General features: G+C 37.6%; 1 protein-coding gene across 17 annotated transcripts in view; it reads left to right on the forward strand.

Moving 5' to 3' along the window:
• The window catches only part of RAPGEF2 (Rap guanine nucleotide exchange factor 2), a 924668-nt gene that overhangs the window by 679251 nt on the left and 227480 nt on the right, over positions 1 to 17937 (forward strand). For all 17 annotated transcript variants that reach the window (XM_086962364.1, XM_086962365.1, XM_086962376.1 and 14 more), the window contains one exon: positions 9904 to 10035. In XM_086962364.1, coding sequence (XP_086818490.1) covers positions 9904 to 10035 — 132 coding nt within the window. The remainder of the gene's footprint in view (positions 1 to 9903; positions 10036 to 17937) is intronic.

The raw sequence follows: 17937 nt of genomic DNA on the forward strand, positions 1-17937 counted from the left end.
TGTTCTTACTTAAGAGTGTTGTAGGTCTATGGCAGATGAATAAAGCATACCCACTGAAGTACATCATTACAAAAACTGCTCGCTTTCTGTAGATATCAACCCTTTCTGAAGGCTTATTTAGAAAATTAATCTGCATGCTGTTGCTGTCTTTGCACGAAATCAAGGGTATATTTTCATTATCACTGTCGCTAATTATTTGATAATATATCAAAATAAAACCTGAAATATGTGATATAAGACATGAGACATAAGAGACAAAAGGCAATTATTTTGTGCACATAATCTTTTCTTCGCCTTGATCTGTCACACCTACAGTTAAGAAAGCAACTAAATACAATGAGCACCTGGACAATCTTCAGTAAAGTCCTTCCTAGGTACACTGGACTGGCCCACCAGATCAATGGCATGTAGGCCTCTCTTAATCATGCACATTCTCCCAAAAGAAAAATATAGAAGTAACTGATGCAGAGTTTTCTGCCCAAGCTGCCACTTGCAGTGCTCTGCGATATGTCCAGATTATCAATTTAAGTAACAATCCACCAGAAGATTTTGTTCTGTTTGGTAGCTACCAAAATTGAACTTTTTCGTGAAAAAAGCCAAAAAAGTTTCAAAATTTGAATATCAAGATTTATAAGGAGCTTAACTTGTAGTAAATAAATGGCGACGGTATAAAATGAAAATGCATTTATTTTTTACCCACAATGCATTCTCACATTAGGAGGTTTTTCTCCCAAAGAAATAATTGTATTCCTAACTTCAAAAATCAGAGAGTAATATACTGTTACTGTTGACGCTTAACCGTAGTCTTGCTGTTAGTCAGTGGCAGAAATCCCCTCCCTCCATTAAATAATGTGCACGATCTTAAAATATTCTCTTCACCAGGGGTTATTCTTCCTACGCATTGCTCTGTATAAAGTCAGCATAGCTAAAGGATTTCCAGGACGCACATTCAAGCACACATCCAGGACTAGTTTGATTTTAAGGATAGATAATTTATCTTAAAGATTTTTATCTTATATAAGTGATTTTATAAAGTTTCAAGTTGGAATTTTCCAATGTTAATCCCCAGCAAATCCGTATGACAACCTGTCACCGGAAGGTATGCCCGATGTGGATAGTGCTGGTATCGGACAATAGAGCCACATTTTCCGCTTATTACGCTCCTTGTTCTGAAAGTGGTGGGACACTGCCACTCAGTTGATTCTGTCTTTTTCTTTATCTCCTTCATGGAGATCCAGTGACAAATGCTTCCCTAAGCAGATGAGTATGTAGCCCAAAGTAGATTCTGGTTGTAAGATATAGTGGCCAAAAGCGGCTTATCAAATATTTCTTTGTATAGCTCCAAAATATTGCCCCATGACAAATTTTGTATGTGATTGAATAGCACTTACAAAATTGCTCAGAGACTTTTTGAGCGTTTTCTGTAGGGCAGTTGCTGAATGCCCAATTAAAGACGCAGAACTGAAGGTTCAGATTCTTGTATATTTCTCAAACCTGCAAGCGGTTACATTTTGCGAAATGGTCTATGTTGTAGTATTCAAACAGTAAATCTTCAAATGTCATCACATTACCAACAAAGATGTGCTGAACTATTGTGTTTTTGACAGTCAAACACCAAAATGTCCTATTACTATTTCTGTTGCATACAACACATCTATTTCTACTTTTTCTTCTTGGTTTATGTACTTAATGTTGCCTTTGTTTGCCCCTTTGTATTCTAATGTGTTGGCTTTCAAAGGAGTTGAGTGTCACAAGCCAATGTGTGAGTTGCTCATCCAGTACAAGTTTATTTCCATTTTGGATTTGCAATCCTAATTATCTAAATAAATTAGCAATGCAAGCCTCAGAAAAAGCTTGGGCTGGCTAAGCCATTTATACACGGATTTGGGAAACCAGAGTGCTCTGTAGTGTCTGGGTGAGACAACTGTTGGGAGCAAAGTCGTCTCAAAAGTGGTAAGTCCTCCCTAAAGTTTCTATCCCAAGAAATTTTCCTGAGGGACGACTACCTGGAACACAGAGAAATATTTGATTTTCCCATGGATGTCTACTTTTCCGAACCTTGTGGTATGATGTTTGAAGCATTAAATAATCTATCCGATGCATTGTTTACAACAGTTCACTGTCTGCCACACAATTCCCACAATTTCTTGTCAAATCGGAGAACTTTGCGGCATACAAGGGTCACTAATCATGAAAGCATATTCACAAATGTTTATTTTTATTTTTTATTTGTTGGTCCGGTTAATGTTTACTAATTAACTCAAAGTGTACTCATTAGCAAAGAAGCACATTCTGAATTTTCCAACCATGATTTCTAGATCAGTTTGATTTGTACATTTATTGTGATGTGTGGACATTATTGTTATGAGTTATAGTAACAGTAGCCTAGTTAGGCTGTTGTGTCTTTCTTAGGTGCCATTATCGTGACCCACAATTGTTCTGTAGGATAAAACATCCCCCAACAGTTATGGATACTATTGTGATAATACAGTCAAGCCCCTCTTTTTCTCAAAAAGTTGTACATTTAATAATTTATTTCAGGACCTAACCTCTAACTGCGTTTTCGATCGTTTTGCTGCACAGATGTTATAGTAGTTAAAACCTCTGATGAAACTGGAATCTTAGAACATTCCACATTTGAGTGCTCAGAATCTGGAAATTTCTTCCCTCGCCATTTTGCATTATTGAAGTCCATAAGCTCTAGTAGATTGAGACCGATCGCTGGCTGAAACGCGGGCATGACAATGGTTTAGAGATCAGAAATAGATCTAAAACATTATCTCTATGCACAAATCAGAGCGCTTCAAATTGAAAGGGCTATTATTTGGTTAGTCAAGAAAGAGCACGGAACAAATTGCATATGTGGCCATACTTCCGGAGTCCACATGCAAGACGGACCACTATATCTTGCTGTCTGCGCTGCTTTCCTATCAAGATTTCTGTATGGGAAAATGCATAGCATTACCAGAGTCAATATGCAAAATAATGGCTAACCCAATAATTGAGGCCTGTGTCTCCTGCGGATTGAATGGGAGACTCTTTCAGCAGTCACAGCAGCAGCAAGCAGGGTATTGCCAGACCGTGCTTATCCACTTTTGTCTCCATCAAAGTATACAAATGTGTCAATAATAGTTTATTTTCCAGCCGTTTCAGTAATAGCTGCAACGTTAGCTTGTTGGTTTGGTGTTATTAATGTCTGGAATTTGGGGTTTTACTTTCCTGTCTCTTCTGTCTATACAACTCATTCATACAAAACACTATTATGCATTCTTTAAATCGAAAACAAAGGAAACATTTGGTAAAGTAGTGACACCGTTTCTGTCTTCTCTCCAGTCCCCACATCATCGATTTGAAATAAATTAGGTTTGAGCATTTCCAACATGTATGAGTCTGGAAAAATGATATGCGATAAATAATGGTTTGGCTTCCTTGGTTAATTAACTGGTTTACAGCTGCGAATATTTTCCTCTCCCCCTCATGTCAGAAGTTTGTCATTATGAGGGTCATTGACTGTTAATCAAGAGCTTTGGCAGTGACGGCTGGTTGTACCAGTTACATTGGCTCTGAAGTCCCAACCACAAAAGTTGTGCATATTGGGTTGAGTCTGATCATCGAGGTAGTCGGTTTTTAGGTCGAGCCTAAGGCATTGCTTTAGCAATGCTTGTTGAGGTATAGTATGAGGGCAGGCATTTTTGCAAGTGTACAGATTCTTTGAATAGACAATATAGCTCAGAAAGCTGACATTGCCATGAGTAGTATCCACTTCCGTGTGAAAAAACAATATCTCTTATAATGTTGTATGTCACAATTGGTGGTAAACAACCATTACCACAAATCTTTTATCCCGCATACCATCCCTCCGCATACCTTGATAACGCATCTACCATGACTCCTCAATGGCATTACAACGTATGGCATTACATTTTATATGCTTTTACCACGCATGCTTTTACAACGAAATTCGTTGTAAATGCATGAATGGTAAAAGCATATGTTTTTTAAATGTAAGTATAAGGTAAGTATAGGGTTTGAGGTTGGGGTTAAGGGTACATGTTATGGGGGTTCAGGGGTAATTTAGGGGTCAGGGTGGGTTAGGGTTTTGGGGTGTAGGGGGTATTTTTAGGGTTCACGGTGCGTTTAAGGTTTTGGGGTGCAAGGGTCAGGGTGGGTTAGGGTTTTGGGGTATAGGAGGTATTTTTGGAGTTCAGAGTGCGTTATGGTTTTGGGGTGGTGGGGAATTTTTGGGGTTCAGGGTGGGTTTATATATATATATATATATATATATATATATATATATTGATTGATGTGATCAAGCCTCCTTGGAGGCGAAACGCGTCATGGTGGCAGCGCTGGCAATTATGAAATAAATCCACTTATTTGCACCAGCAACTATTGGGTCCACTCTTCGTCATTTTGGATTTGGGCTGTGTGAGTCTGCAGCGTGCCGATTTTCCAAAATATATATATATTTAGAAAATCACCATTCACAGCCGCTTCCACGCAGAATAATATATATAAATATATATATATATATATATATATATATATATATATATATATATATATATATATATATATATATATATATATATATAAAGGTACAGCACTTTTACACAGTTTATGACTTCACCACGCATGCATTTGCATTGTAAAGGCATACGTGGTAAAGTCATATGAGTGAAAGTTTTGCCGGGTAATGGTATTGCGGAGCAATTGCATTTTCGTTGTGAAAAATCCAGAGTAATGGTATGCGGGATGAAAGTATGCGGGATAAAACCGTATATTCACAATTGGTAAATCGCTATTTGTCAGTTCAAGTTAAGTTTATTCTGACAAATATATTTCCATAAAATACAATAAGACAAATTATATTGCCTAGCTTTACAAAATCTCCTTTTTAAAAACACATTCTAGTGCCTAAAGTTTTATTCTAAAGTCCCAATCTCTCTTGCCACTTACTTATGGTTTAGCTGCAATAAAAAAATAATATGCACACAATTATCATTATTAACAAACAGACTAAATAACAACAGAAGATAATTGCTCTTGGAATTTTGTATACAACAACAAAACTTGCTGTGTACAATTCTTCATCTGCTCGGACAGTCCATTTTTAACTAGATGTGGATGACACAATACTAGTCCCAATCATTAAGGAATAAATCTAAATTGTCATGGAACTCTTTTGCAGGAATATTAAAATGTGTTTTTTTTTAATGCTGTGTGTGCTTGGTTTTGTGAAGAGTCAGCACTGTTGGCGTTGTGTGATATTTTTCTAGTGCACAGTCCATGTTGAAGAGGATTTCACATTTTTACCAAAGAATGTTAAACCCGTAGAATTGACATGTGGTATTAAAGATATACTAATAAGCACACATTTTCCTGAGCTGTCCAGTCGAATATCATGTTGTGCAAAAATAAAGTATGATGTCGTGGAGTTGCAAGGCTGAAAGCAATATTGAGCTATTTATAGGGTTAAAATCACTAAATGTTGCTGAAGGAAAAAGTTCTATATCCACTTACTCCGTCCGTATTTTCCTTTGAAGGTTTCCGATGGGCTTAACTGTTGGTACAAAAGAGTGTCTGTTCCAGTGCAGATTTCCTCCTCGTTAAAGTTTCACCCTTTTATAATAATAGTCCACTGTTAACTTTGAATACATTCTCATTTTTTTCTTATTTTAACACATACTTATTTCGTGTTTCTGTGGCTATTTGTTTTCCTGTTACTGAGCTAAAAGTATTCTCTGTGCAGTATCCTCGTATGTGCAAGGAAACTGTGGGATCACATGCCAAACCTAAGTATTACTAATAGGAGCAGGGAAATGAAATAAAAAATTATCTTAAAAAAATAAAATAAAAAAATAACCCTCATCCTCTCTAGTAATGGCATGCTTTATCATCCGGGTTACCCTGGCTCCTAAAGCCCAGGGTGGGCTCGACCTTATTCCAGGGAGCCCTTATGAAGACAATTAAATAGAGGGCATAACTTGAAGGATAAATATTCCTCATCCATTCTCAAGGTATGTCTTTATTATTGGGGTGGATAGAAAAAATAAAAAACTATATCAGTGTTTGGAACAATATAATAGTCCTATGACTCTAAAACACCTGCATGTTTCTGCCCTATATTATTAGCCTAAATAGGATCTCCGGACCTCTACGTTTTGAGTAGTTTTTTATTCCTGAACAGTTTCTAATGGGAAATATTATCATACATATGTGTTTTAGTAAATGAGTGCAAAATAACCCTCTATTGCTGCATAGATTGTTTCACATTTTGGTGACCACATGTTGCGAATTGGCACAGTAATACGAAAATGGGCAATTCACATCAAAATTCAAATTTAAAAGCCATACGTTTCTCATGGCTGGCCTGCTGGCACGTGTATTTTTCTCATCGCTCGATTTTGCAGTATATGCGTCCGGTAACCTCACAATGTCAATTGACATAAATGACACCTTGCACAATATCTGTGTTATTCCTTTGAGTTACTATTGAGGATTAATGCTTGTAAAGTGGGCAATAAGCATAACTGTGAAGCCAATCAGCACTGACCTGTTTTCTATGAAGTGTTTCATGGTCAACATTGAACACATTTTGGGACGAGATAAGTTTAGCTCTAGCTTTAGACTGAAAAACGCATGGATCTTTAAATATAGTGTTTGATATGACTTTCTACTACACATTACGGACCTGCTCGCCAGTTTCATAAATATATGTCAAACTATTCTGCTATGAGAAGAACTTTTTAAACTGATTAAGGAAGTCTTTTTGACAAATATTTTTAAGGAAATGTTATAAACAGAAAGAAAGGCTGACCCTTCATATTGTGACACCTGTTCTTATCGAGTTTTGAATTGGTAAATGATCAACTAGGGTAAATACACAATGTGCTGTCAGGTGTTTTATTGAGGGAAGTTAGAATATACTTACCCAAAATATAGAAATACTGTAGAATTCAAATAAGTGTATTTGTTCACAATATTGATTTTATTTGGTGTGCTTTGTGTGTCGGAAGTTTTTGTTCTTTCAGGTGGCTTAGGAAGGAAATCTGTGTGGGCTGATGATTTGCAAACAATACTTCTATTTTTATTATGACTTGTTTTTCTTTAGGCCTCAAGCTAGGCATGTGGGCTAATGTGTGCATTTGTGTCAAGAAAATATGATTCATGTGAGTTAAATTATACTGGAATAAAAGGGGCAAATCTGTGTCATTGTGTTTTAAAGAACTGCACCGTGCACGAAAAGCCGGGAATTCACTTTTTATGCTGAAATTTACATCTCCTGAAAAGCAATCTAAAAATAAAAGTAAACATTGCTCATTGCAGCTATTCTAGCGGAAAGCAGATCTATTACCCCAGGATAATTTTTACTCATCTACTATGATCAATTACAGTCTTGATTATTTTGTAATAGCTACATATATTTTTTTGTAACATGTTCATTGGTTCCATCTACTTACTTAAACGTGGAGCCAAAGCTAAACCCAAACATAATAATTTAGATCGAATCATCGGTGTAAATGAATTTACACATGTAGGTGACTGTACAGATTAGTGATACAGATACACTTGCTGGTAGAAGAAGTAGTAGTACTGATGCAATGTAAATGTAATAAGGTGACATTTCCTATGTAATGTTATGAACAGTTCCTTGGTCTCAGTATTTATCAGAAAATCTCAATTACTATTCAAATGCATTTAGAGACTTGTGAATATTTTTCCAAGTAGATTGGCGAGACGTGAGATGAACACTTTAAATTTTAGTACTTTTTTTAAAGGTATGGAAAAAATAATGCATTTTTAACATGAAGAATCTTTAAAAAGTCCAGCTAAATTAAAGAAGAAAACCCCAAATAAATCTAAAATAGCCACATGATGAAAAGGAGTGAGAAACACTAGAGCCTGATGAACTTGGTCACTTTTTCGCTCTTCTGGTGAGACAGTTTAATCATTAACTTTGTGGTGGAATGCTCTCGCAGACACAAGAACAATGATTTTCAGAGATATCTAAATCAAACAAATCAAAAGCAAAACTTTCTGACCTTCCCTATAGACATTTTATTAAAAGAGAGGGGGGTTGTTGGAAAGTGCTATGCCTTGAACAGTAAATTGTGATGTTTTGCATGGGCCCTTTGCAGCAAGCGGTGAATGATTTTTAAATCGGTAGAGCCTTCAGAGGTAATCAGTATTAGAGTATGGACTTGAAGCTCCGTCCACTCTCCACCCATATTTTTCATTGGCTTGTGGCTTTGTCCTTTGTAAATGCTCGATTCTGGTTTAAAAATCGGCTTGTTAGTCCCTCCTTAGTCCCTCCTTAGTACCACCTTGTCTTCATTTGTAACCTCCCATGAGGACTGGTTCTTTATCCTCTGTTACATGGTCTGTGTTATTTAGTCTTCAGGCACTATTTTTTGCGTGAGTTTTGTCCGACCGCAGGCACAACGTGCTTTGCAGCAATATGCCATGCATGCTTTCACTTTCCAAGCAGCAGGGACAATGGCAGCCATTTATTTGCAATGCAGTAGGTCTCGCATTTAGGAAAGTTTGAGCTATTGGCGCATTGTAAATGGCACTAGCTTAAACTCTCACAAATGTGAGACCTATTGCTTTGCAAATATATTTTTTTGGTCTGTTTCCAAGTGCCCCATGCCGCGCATGCACGTAAGTAGAGGCCACACCCCTTTCTTTGACGAGCCGTATCTAAAGAATGGGGCACGGCCACTATTAAAGTGAAAGCGTGGTATGGGGTTATTTTACCCAATAAGCATTTGTTTGGTAAAAGCACCCCAAACAGCGATTTCATTTTGATGGCGGCCGCACCCCTTTCTTTAGACGCAGCAAAAATTATTTGCTCTTCAATAAGTCTCACATTGAGAGAATTTAAGCTATTGCCATTTACAATTCCATTAACTCAAAGTATCGTAAATGCGAGACCTGTTGCATTGCAAATGCTTGCTATTTAGGTTTCACGGACATACACCTTTTGTCTGTGTCTTGATTACTTTTGTTTTGCTTTCATAAAAAGCAGCAAGACCCTCTAGAGTTTGTGGATTTTCATTGCAATGATGTTTACATGTAACTTGGGCATTTAAAGTACATGTTGTAAAGCGCAAAATATGCTTTTGGAAGGCACCCAAAATGAGCTGCCAAACAAATCTCAAGGCACATTTACAGAACTCATTTGATTTCCTCATTTTGATTTCAAATTTCTGGCTCAATATCTCGCCGCCAATGCTTTCAGCACTATTTTAACATTCTATTTATGTTGAAAAGAGTTATTTAGTTTATGATCTTGTGTTCATTCTGAAGCCTATTCGGTCTGGTTTCTTATATAGTATCTTCCAATGTGGAGAACTGGGTTCTAACCCCAGCTTTGCCACATAACTGGCACATGAGATTTTTGGACATATCTTTTTATGTCCTGAGTCTCATATCTTGTGAACAAACATTTTGTCACAGAGGTTGTCGTGATTGGTAAAAATGTGTGATGTTAAAAAAAAATACGCAACTAGTGATGTGCAAGGAAACTATGGGATCACTTGCCAAACCTAAGTATTACTAATAGGAGCGGGGAAATGGAAAAAAAAAATCTTAAAAAAAAAAAAGCCCTCATCCTCTCTAGTAGTGGCATGCTTCATCATCGGGTTCACCCGAGTTACATATGTACATTACTTAATACTTTTTTTGGGGTAATCTTGTGTTAGGCGGACGTTCATAATTGTGTGCTCAATTTTAGGTTCTGCCTACTGCATTTGAGATTATCCTTCTCCAACTAAAGGATTCACTATTAAATGCTCCACAGCCCCTTGGAGCGAAGTGCGCTCTATCAAATACCTGAACTAAATAATTTTTCAAAAGTTTTGAGACCTGATGATTGAGGTTTTTATCTCTTTCTTTCAGCTTCCTGCAGATTTCACAAAGCTGCACCTTACAGACAGTCTACATCCACAGGTGACCCACGTGTCTTCTAGTCATTCAGGATGTAGCATCACAAGCGATTCTGGAAGCAGCAGCTTGTCTGACATCTACCAGGTAAGAAGGATCTTGCACTGCTTTCATTATTCAATATTTTTTTCTCTTAAATGTCAACATTCAACTGCTCTGCTAAAAAGAAATAGCAGCAATCCTACCTTCTTGTAAATCTTTGTATATATTCGGAAACAACTTTGCATTGGCTGGATAATTGACTACCAGTCATTTGGTTCATGTACAATCAGTAATGTTTTGTTTGAATATAATTTTAATATGTTTTATACTTGTTACAGCAATCATAGCCAAAATAAGTTACAAACATTTGGTAAAAGCATCTTGACTTTAACTTTTTACATTGAATTATCCATATAGTATTTATTTTGATACATCTGCGACTGGCATGCTAGTGAGTAATTTGTCAAAATGAAAATGCTGTCTAGGATCTGCCCACTCGGCATTTCCCTGATTTGATAGATTGTGCTATCAATCTGGTTAGTTTCCTTATCCAGGAGCACCCCGTGTATACAACATTAGATATCAGTGGTATGTCCATCATCAGCAGATTGTCAATAGTCTGGAAGAAGTTGTTATTTTACTTATGAATGCCTAGACTAGTAGTTGAATGTCAGCAGCCCAGGGCAACTTTCACTGATTTGGCAACAAGTGTGGCTTAATATTTTTAATGGTATAATGTAAAAATGAATGTAAAATAATAGGACATAATGCCATCTGGTGGAATGGCATCAAAGTGTAGGACTCTGGAAACAGTAAACATTTAGACTTTTATAAAATCTTGATTGAGCATTAGTTGCAGCTGAGGACAGTCATTCAAGGGTGTCATCCAATTGCTATAAAGGGTACCCAGTATAGCCATGTGAAGTGAATTGTCTTTGAACAGACACTTGGAGCAGTCACTATTTCAAAAGGTAACAGACAGGAATCCAATTTGTTCTTGCATATGAACCCATGCTGTCTGCTTTTAGACGTAAATACTTTCAGAGGTGTTTTTTTTCACATGAAGGTATGTTATCTTATTTGGTATGCTGGTACGCACTGCACAACTGTCACACTCTGTGTTGTTTGGTGGCTATCTAAGGTTAAATGTAGGGTGCAGATTTTGCTAGAAAGACAGATTCATACTTAATTTACAATGAAGCAAAAATAAAGGTGGATGATGACTGGAGATGTATGAATCCCTGAAAAGGTGAGTCTTCAGCTCCTTTCTGAAATGCAAGAGGTTTGGAGCTTTTCTAAGGTGATGGGGATTAAGAACATTTGTAGAGAAAAAAGAGAATTATTTGCTTTTTGGAGTTCCAGTTTTGTAATTTTTATATTGCCAGTTTAAGGGTGTCCAGTCTTCTGTTGTGGTGCTATCCATCTTTGAAGCTTAAGTTAGTAGCTAAAATGAATGCTGTACGCTCGGAGGGTGGACCAGTGTAGACTTCCATCAACATTGGGGAAATGTGGTCAAATTATTTAGGCCTTTATGAGACCTGGTTAAAAGTGTAGTTTTCTCTTTGGGGTGGACTTATTGTATTGACATGGTCTAAGAGCAGGATGCTGCCTCTTCTCAGTTGTGAGAGATTAAAGATTTGGACCATTTTTCAAATGTGCTTTATAGCACCCTGGATGAAATCTTTTCTTTTTTTGCGACAGTTGGAATGCGATCTTGTTTTTTTGTGACGTGTACTGTAATGGAGAGGTCAGTGTTGAGTGTGAGTCCAAGTGATTTGATGTGAGCTGTGGATTTAATACAGCCACGTTCATTTTGAGAGCCAGATTTCAGATTGCGGTTGTTAGTTGTTGTGGTCAAACATGAGGAACTTTGTGGTTAGGGTTGAGTTTTAGACAAGCCCTGGACACCCAATTTCAAATGAGTTTGAGATTGGGTTTGAATCACCGTACAATATGAGCAGTAAAAAAATAAGGTAGAGTTGCATGTTGACAGCATATTTGTGAATCTCCATGCTGTTATCGGTTAGTATGCTGCCAAGTGGTTTCATGTAGAAGCTGCAGAAGCTGGGGGAACAGAATGGATCTCTGGAGTACTCTGCAGAAGAAACGTTAGTTTCTTTTATGTTGAGCTTCTTATCTAGGTTAATTAAAAGCAATTTGCGTGGAAGAAAATGTAGCACTGTAAGTCTTAGTTCGTGAAGACATTTGTGCTTTCAGTGTGTGGATCGATTCTTATTCTAGAATAACCACCTCTAGATCCCTCAAATCTTATGAAAAATATGTGAAGGTCGTCAAATGTATTTTCTTTTTTTTGTGATAAGAAATGTAAAAACGTAACTGCTGTTTCACAAACTGTATGGAAAAGTCAGTGAAAATGTATACTATCATTTCTCAATCACCAAAAGTTATTTCAAAAGTACATAAAACTTCACTCACTATATTTAATTTTTAATGCAATCTAATTCATATGAGTGGCCCTGCTCATCATACACGCATCTCTTTGGCTCGTGTATGTGTTAAGGGGAAAATTAAACGGCAAATGACAAAAATTAAGATAGCAGGGAATTTTTGACTTAGTTTATCACTGCTATACCAAGGACCATCCTAGCACCACTCTAAATGCAGTCAGGATCAGGAAGTCCATGTAACCAAGAGTGACAAAGTAGAAAGATATGAATCCATTCCATTCTTTTTCACAAATCAAGTCATTGTAATTTTTAGATATGCAAGATGTTTGCGATCTTCGTGGATGTATGTCAAAGATAGGGCTTGAAAAGCTAAGTGTGATATCATTAGGGCTTCTTGAAGTGATGCTAAGTAGTTGACTTTATAACTGTAGTATTTTCATTGTGGGTTGGTTGTGGCATGAACACTTCGTTTTTTTGTATATTTCAAAATAATAAGTCTTAAGTGCTTAAATAAAATCATTTGTTGTATTCAAAATGGTTGCTTTCCTTATAACTTGTAGGATTAAAGCAATAGAATAATCTATTAATGTAGTCATATGTTGGTAGTTCCACTTTGTTCCAAGACATAGTTGCTGCCTTTGTTCAAGGCATTATGAACATCTTTTTAAGTATTATTAATGCCTAGGTGAAAATTGCTTAATCGCTCTATTATTTAATAACCAGTACTAAATCTGGAAAATCGTAACTAGATTGTACCTCTTCCCATAATCAGTACACTGAAATGGTAGTAATGAGGTAGATCCACAGTCATCTGTATAAACATGCTAAGATGCCTACCTGCCCATATTCCACCTGCAACATGGCACCGAACAGCTTTCTTTGACACAGTAGACAATATTGGGGACTCCTTTGGCAAAGGTGACTTTGAGAGGCTGATCCATCTCTACTTGACCACTGTGTCTGGAATCCCTGAACTATCCCACGTTTTTGGAGGAAATTGGCAGGACTGAGATAATTCATGCAGTTCGTTTGGAATGGTTCTGAACCCCTTCTCAGTCGTTTGTACAATACATCCCTCTTGGTAACATTTCTGTCTTTCAATATGGCAGAACAGCACGTGGAGTTGACTTCTGTAGAAGCGCCACATAAATGCATTTAACCTACCAAGCAAGTTTAAAAAATAAACTAGCAGACGTGCTTTGGACAAATTAGCTTTAGGTGCTGTCTCTCATATCTCACTCTGAAGGATTAAAGTTACTTACACCTGGGAAAAGGTGATGTTTGTGTATACAGAGCTGTAATCTCAGCTCAAGGAAGCTGAACTGCCATTGAAAGGCCAGTGAAGGTGTTTTGAATGTTCAATTGAAATGATTCAATTTTTCAAAAAATTAAAAACTGGCGGCTGACGCAATAAATCTGAATCTCTGAAGGGCAGGAATCAGCCTTTCATGCTCTCACTGGGAATGCATTGAGTACTATAAAAGTAGGTAACACTTGGCATTCACAGCACATAGAGGCAACAGGAGTGTGCTACAAAATAGTATCTCAAAACAGTTATTATTATTATATAGAATTCTATTAGAATTATAAATGAGTAACAGAGAATTACTGGGATGTTTTTCACTGAGGGGTTCTGAGTGACTTCAAATAGTCAAAGAGAGCGAAGCTCAAGTTGTCTGTGATGTCACTCGGAACCTTGAGGTGAAAAACAACATTCCCGTAATTCTCTTTGTACCCTTCTATAATTTCCATGTCGTGTGTGCAAATCATCTGCCCACAGTAGCCTTACACATCTTAAGTGTATGTTGCAAAAATACACAAATTGAGGAAAATGTTGGAAATAATTCTTGGGCCTATGTTGTTAATTATCGACAGACTGTACACTTCAAATTAGGCATAAAAAGTTGTCATCATAGGTCTATAGGTGCATGTATACAATTGGTTTAGATTCATTAATGTGTCTGTTGATAGTTTGCAGGAAAAGTAGTAGCTGACTTATATGGCAACGTTTATAAGTTTATGACTGTGAGAAATATATGTAACATGCTTTTCCTGACCTTTCCGGATTTCTAGACATTGTTGTTGAAAGTGGTCAGGATTCAACGTTTAAGGAATAGTTTCTAATCTTTGCACCGTTATACAGTTGATATGGCACGTTGCAGGATAATATGGAGACTTGCACTTTTTGCAAAACAGGAATCAAACTTTTACTAATTATGGTGTTATGGTGTTTTGCACAAATGTATGTTGCCTTGAGTTCCTACTATAAATCAACACTGGAAATTGGCAAGAAATTCCAAGAGACTTATTTCTTTTTGCAAAAAAACCTGTGCAAGATAGGAGCTGCATATTGTTTTTTCTGCCGGACACAAGGTGAATTAATGAGTAATTATTTGAAGTGGTTGGACAAAGATCAAGTATTTCCACTGCTTAGACTCTTAAATCTCTCTGTGGGCCCAATCACTGATTGCTATAAAATATGTATTATTTTTTTCAAACCATTCTTACAAACAATGTAATCACATTTTATATATTTGAGTATATATTTAGGTTTTTCTGAAGAATATTCTCAGGTGCAGAAGATGTAGGTCGATAGTTCCAATAGTGGATACGTGAATAGTTTTACTATTCTTGCCGATTCTGTAAATATTGTAGTTCTTGCAAAAGCCAGAATGCTCACTGAAATGAACCTAAACTTAATTATTGGGAAATGCACTATAGCCAGGCACTGCTCATTGTACCTCGCTTTTATGGATCTCTCTTTAGCCTTTGACAGTGTAAACTGTACTAAATTATAGCTGTCCTTGATAGAATTGGATTTGGAACATACTTTAGTACATTTCTTATTCGTACTTAATGAGAAACGTTCAGTCAGGGTTACATTGAGAGCCTACTATGGGTGTAGGTCAGGATTGTGTTTTGGCACCACTCCTTTTTTGTATTGTACATTTAATGATCTTGATTCTGTTTTAACCAAGGCATAGTCTGATGTTTCCAGGATAAATAATATAGCAACATCTGCCCTTTTAACGCCGATTATGCTGTACTACTCACCCATACATTTAGGCCTCTACTTTGTCTTGTTAAAACCTTTATACAGTTTGTGGCAGACCTGGATCTTGTAACTAATTTTGGTAAATAACACCTAATGGCTTATGGTCCCAGACAGAGGAATAGAAGAACTCTTGCATAACGGAATAGCAAAACAACATCTCTACTTAGGGGTTAACTTCGACTCTTCTGGTAGTTGTGCAACTAATATTCAGAATCGCCGCAAGAGACTGAGTCAGTCTGTGGGCACTCATTTTAATTTCCTAGGGCTGGCGGGAGCAAATTGTTGACAACACTGTTGAAAATGTATAACACTCAATGGCTCTCCACAGCTTTATATGGTTCTGGGGTGTGGGGACATGCATATTTCAATGTTCTAAAGGTGGAGGAGAATCGCTTTGCTGAGGTCTTTTCGCTGCTCCTACCTCTATTCATTTTGTTTGTCACGAGGAAGTAGGACTCGCCTACATAAAAGAATTAGCAAAATGGGGGCACATTTCTCTATGGATTTCGATCTTGCCAAATTCAGAAGCAGCTCTAAATCAATCTTTTATTAAAGATCACCTTTCCTGCGACAGTGTGCACAAAATACCTTGGCTTGCTTATGTTGGGCCCAATCTTAATGTACTAGGGCGGAATTCTCTCTTGGACTCCAACTACTATTTGTGCAGACAATAAAACACTTGTCAAACAGTTATTAATGGAAAGATGTTGTTTAACTAGCGAAAAAGATAAAATGTGCAAAGTTAGCATTAGGTTCTATGTTCACCTTAAAAATGATTGAACTGGAGCAATATTTGTCTGTTGCACCTAGTCACTGGGAAAAGTTTTTGTTTTTTTTTAGGTCTCGCCTAGGCAGAGTTTGAACTGTCGCTTTGAGACATGCTAGATTCAGAATATGTGAATAATGCTCTGCCTACATCCCACACATCTTTTTAATTGGCTTCTGTCCCTGTCCTTTGTAAATGGTGGCTTTTCATTGGTTAATAGGCTTTGTAGTCCCTCCTTAGTAACTCCCTGTCTCTTTGTGTAACCTCCCATGAGGTCACTCCCTATTACATTTGTTGTTATGCTCTAGGTTTTAATTACAACCTCAAGACACTATTTTCTTAAAGGCCTTCAGACAGGACACTCACTTGGTCCTAAACAAGGTTAGCAGTGATTTCTTTACTTGCTCGCACATCTCAAATTTATATTAGACCATCTATAAATTTCCCTTCATTAGCTCCACATAGAGTACAACCTAATCCGGAATTAATATAATAGTTCTCTTGTCACATTTCAAAGCTACTAATTGTATATATTGAACAGACCCCCCAGGATATTGCGGCATGGATTAGCAAATTTAGCGGAACAAATATGGAAATTTAGCTGCACAAATATGGGAAGTTAGCTGCAATTTGTACGGCACTTTGTTACTCATAATAATTCGTTTTCAGCCTGAAATCAATGGAAACTGTTTTAGCAGAGTATTCCACCTTGAATTAGGCATGTTTAAAGTGTCTCTAGCTCTAGAGAAGCGAAGCTCCAATCCTAACTTTATACGAGGGAGCTGTATTTACCTCTTGGATGTTCTAGCGCCCATGTATGCATCCCCGCCGGGGCACCGTTGCCTCCTGGATCCGTGAGGCAAGACACATCTTTCTCCTGGTAAGGGGCCCAGCACTTACTATTTTACAAACTAAGCACCAGTACGCCATATCCGTACTGAACCTGCAGTGGCTGATGATGGAATTCACCTGAGGGATGACTGTCTTGTTATTCCTACGGCCCTAACCAACAAGTCCTCCAAACAGCTCATGCAGGGAGTGGTGAACACCAAAACAATTTTGACAAACAGTGCTTGTTTTCCACTAGTGGACGGCATAATCAAAGCCATGGTGAGAGAATGTGTGGGCCACCAGACCCACTTGCCCTTCTCAGAGAAGATATATTATACCATCTGTGGTCCGGGAGAGTGCAAGTTTTGTCTGATTTCCAGATGAGAGATATTTCTTAGTTATTGTTGATGACCACTCCAAATAACTATAAGTGGAAACCGTATCAGCCATGTCAAGAGAAGAAGTCACCTCCAGACTGGAAAAGATACGTGCAGCTCAGATTCTTGAAAGCACTGCAGCACTGGGCCCCCATTCCAGAGTCAAGAGGTCGCAAATTACCTCAGATCCCTGGAAATATGACATATCAGGATCACTTCTCGATGGCCCCAACCCGTGGCAAAGTAAAATATTTGTGCATACTGTGTTCTTCGCCTTGCGTATACTGCTAGACCCATATCTGAATGGCCACTGTATTTTTCATGAGGTAGTACCGAAATGCCCCCCACTAGAACACTGGACACCTTAGCAGCAGAAGTGTGGCGGATGACATCCAACCACATCACATGATCGAGGCTTCTCTGTCAGTCTGTTGCCTCAACAATGTCCACACGATCACCAGTTGTTGTGCATATGCCTCTGAGGCTAACGTAGGTGCTCCAATGCTAGTGAAAGACGTGCACACTGGGAGCAAGTTCACACTCCTTTGAACCGCTGGATGGAATGAGGCA

The sequence above is a fragment of the Lissotriton vulgaris genome, chromosome 3_1 (assembly GCF_964263255.1).
Source record: "Lissotriton vulgaris chromosome 3_1, aLisVul1.2, whole genome shotgun sequence".
In the NCBI taxonomy this organism is placed as follows: domain Eukaryota; kingdom Metazoa; phylum Chordata; class Amphibia; order Caudata; family Salamandridae; genus Lissotriton; species Lissotriton vulgaris.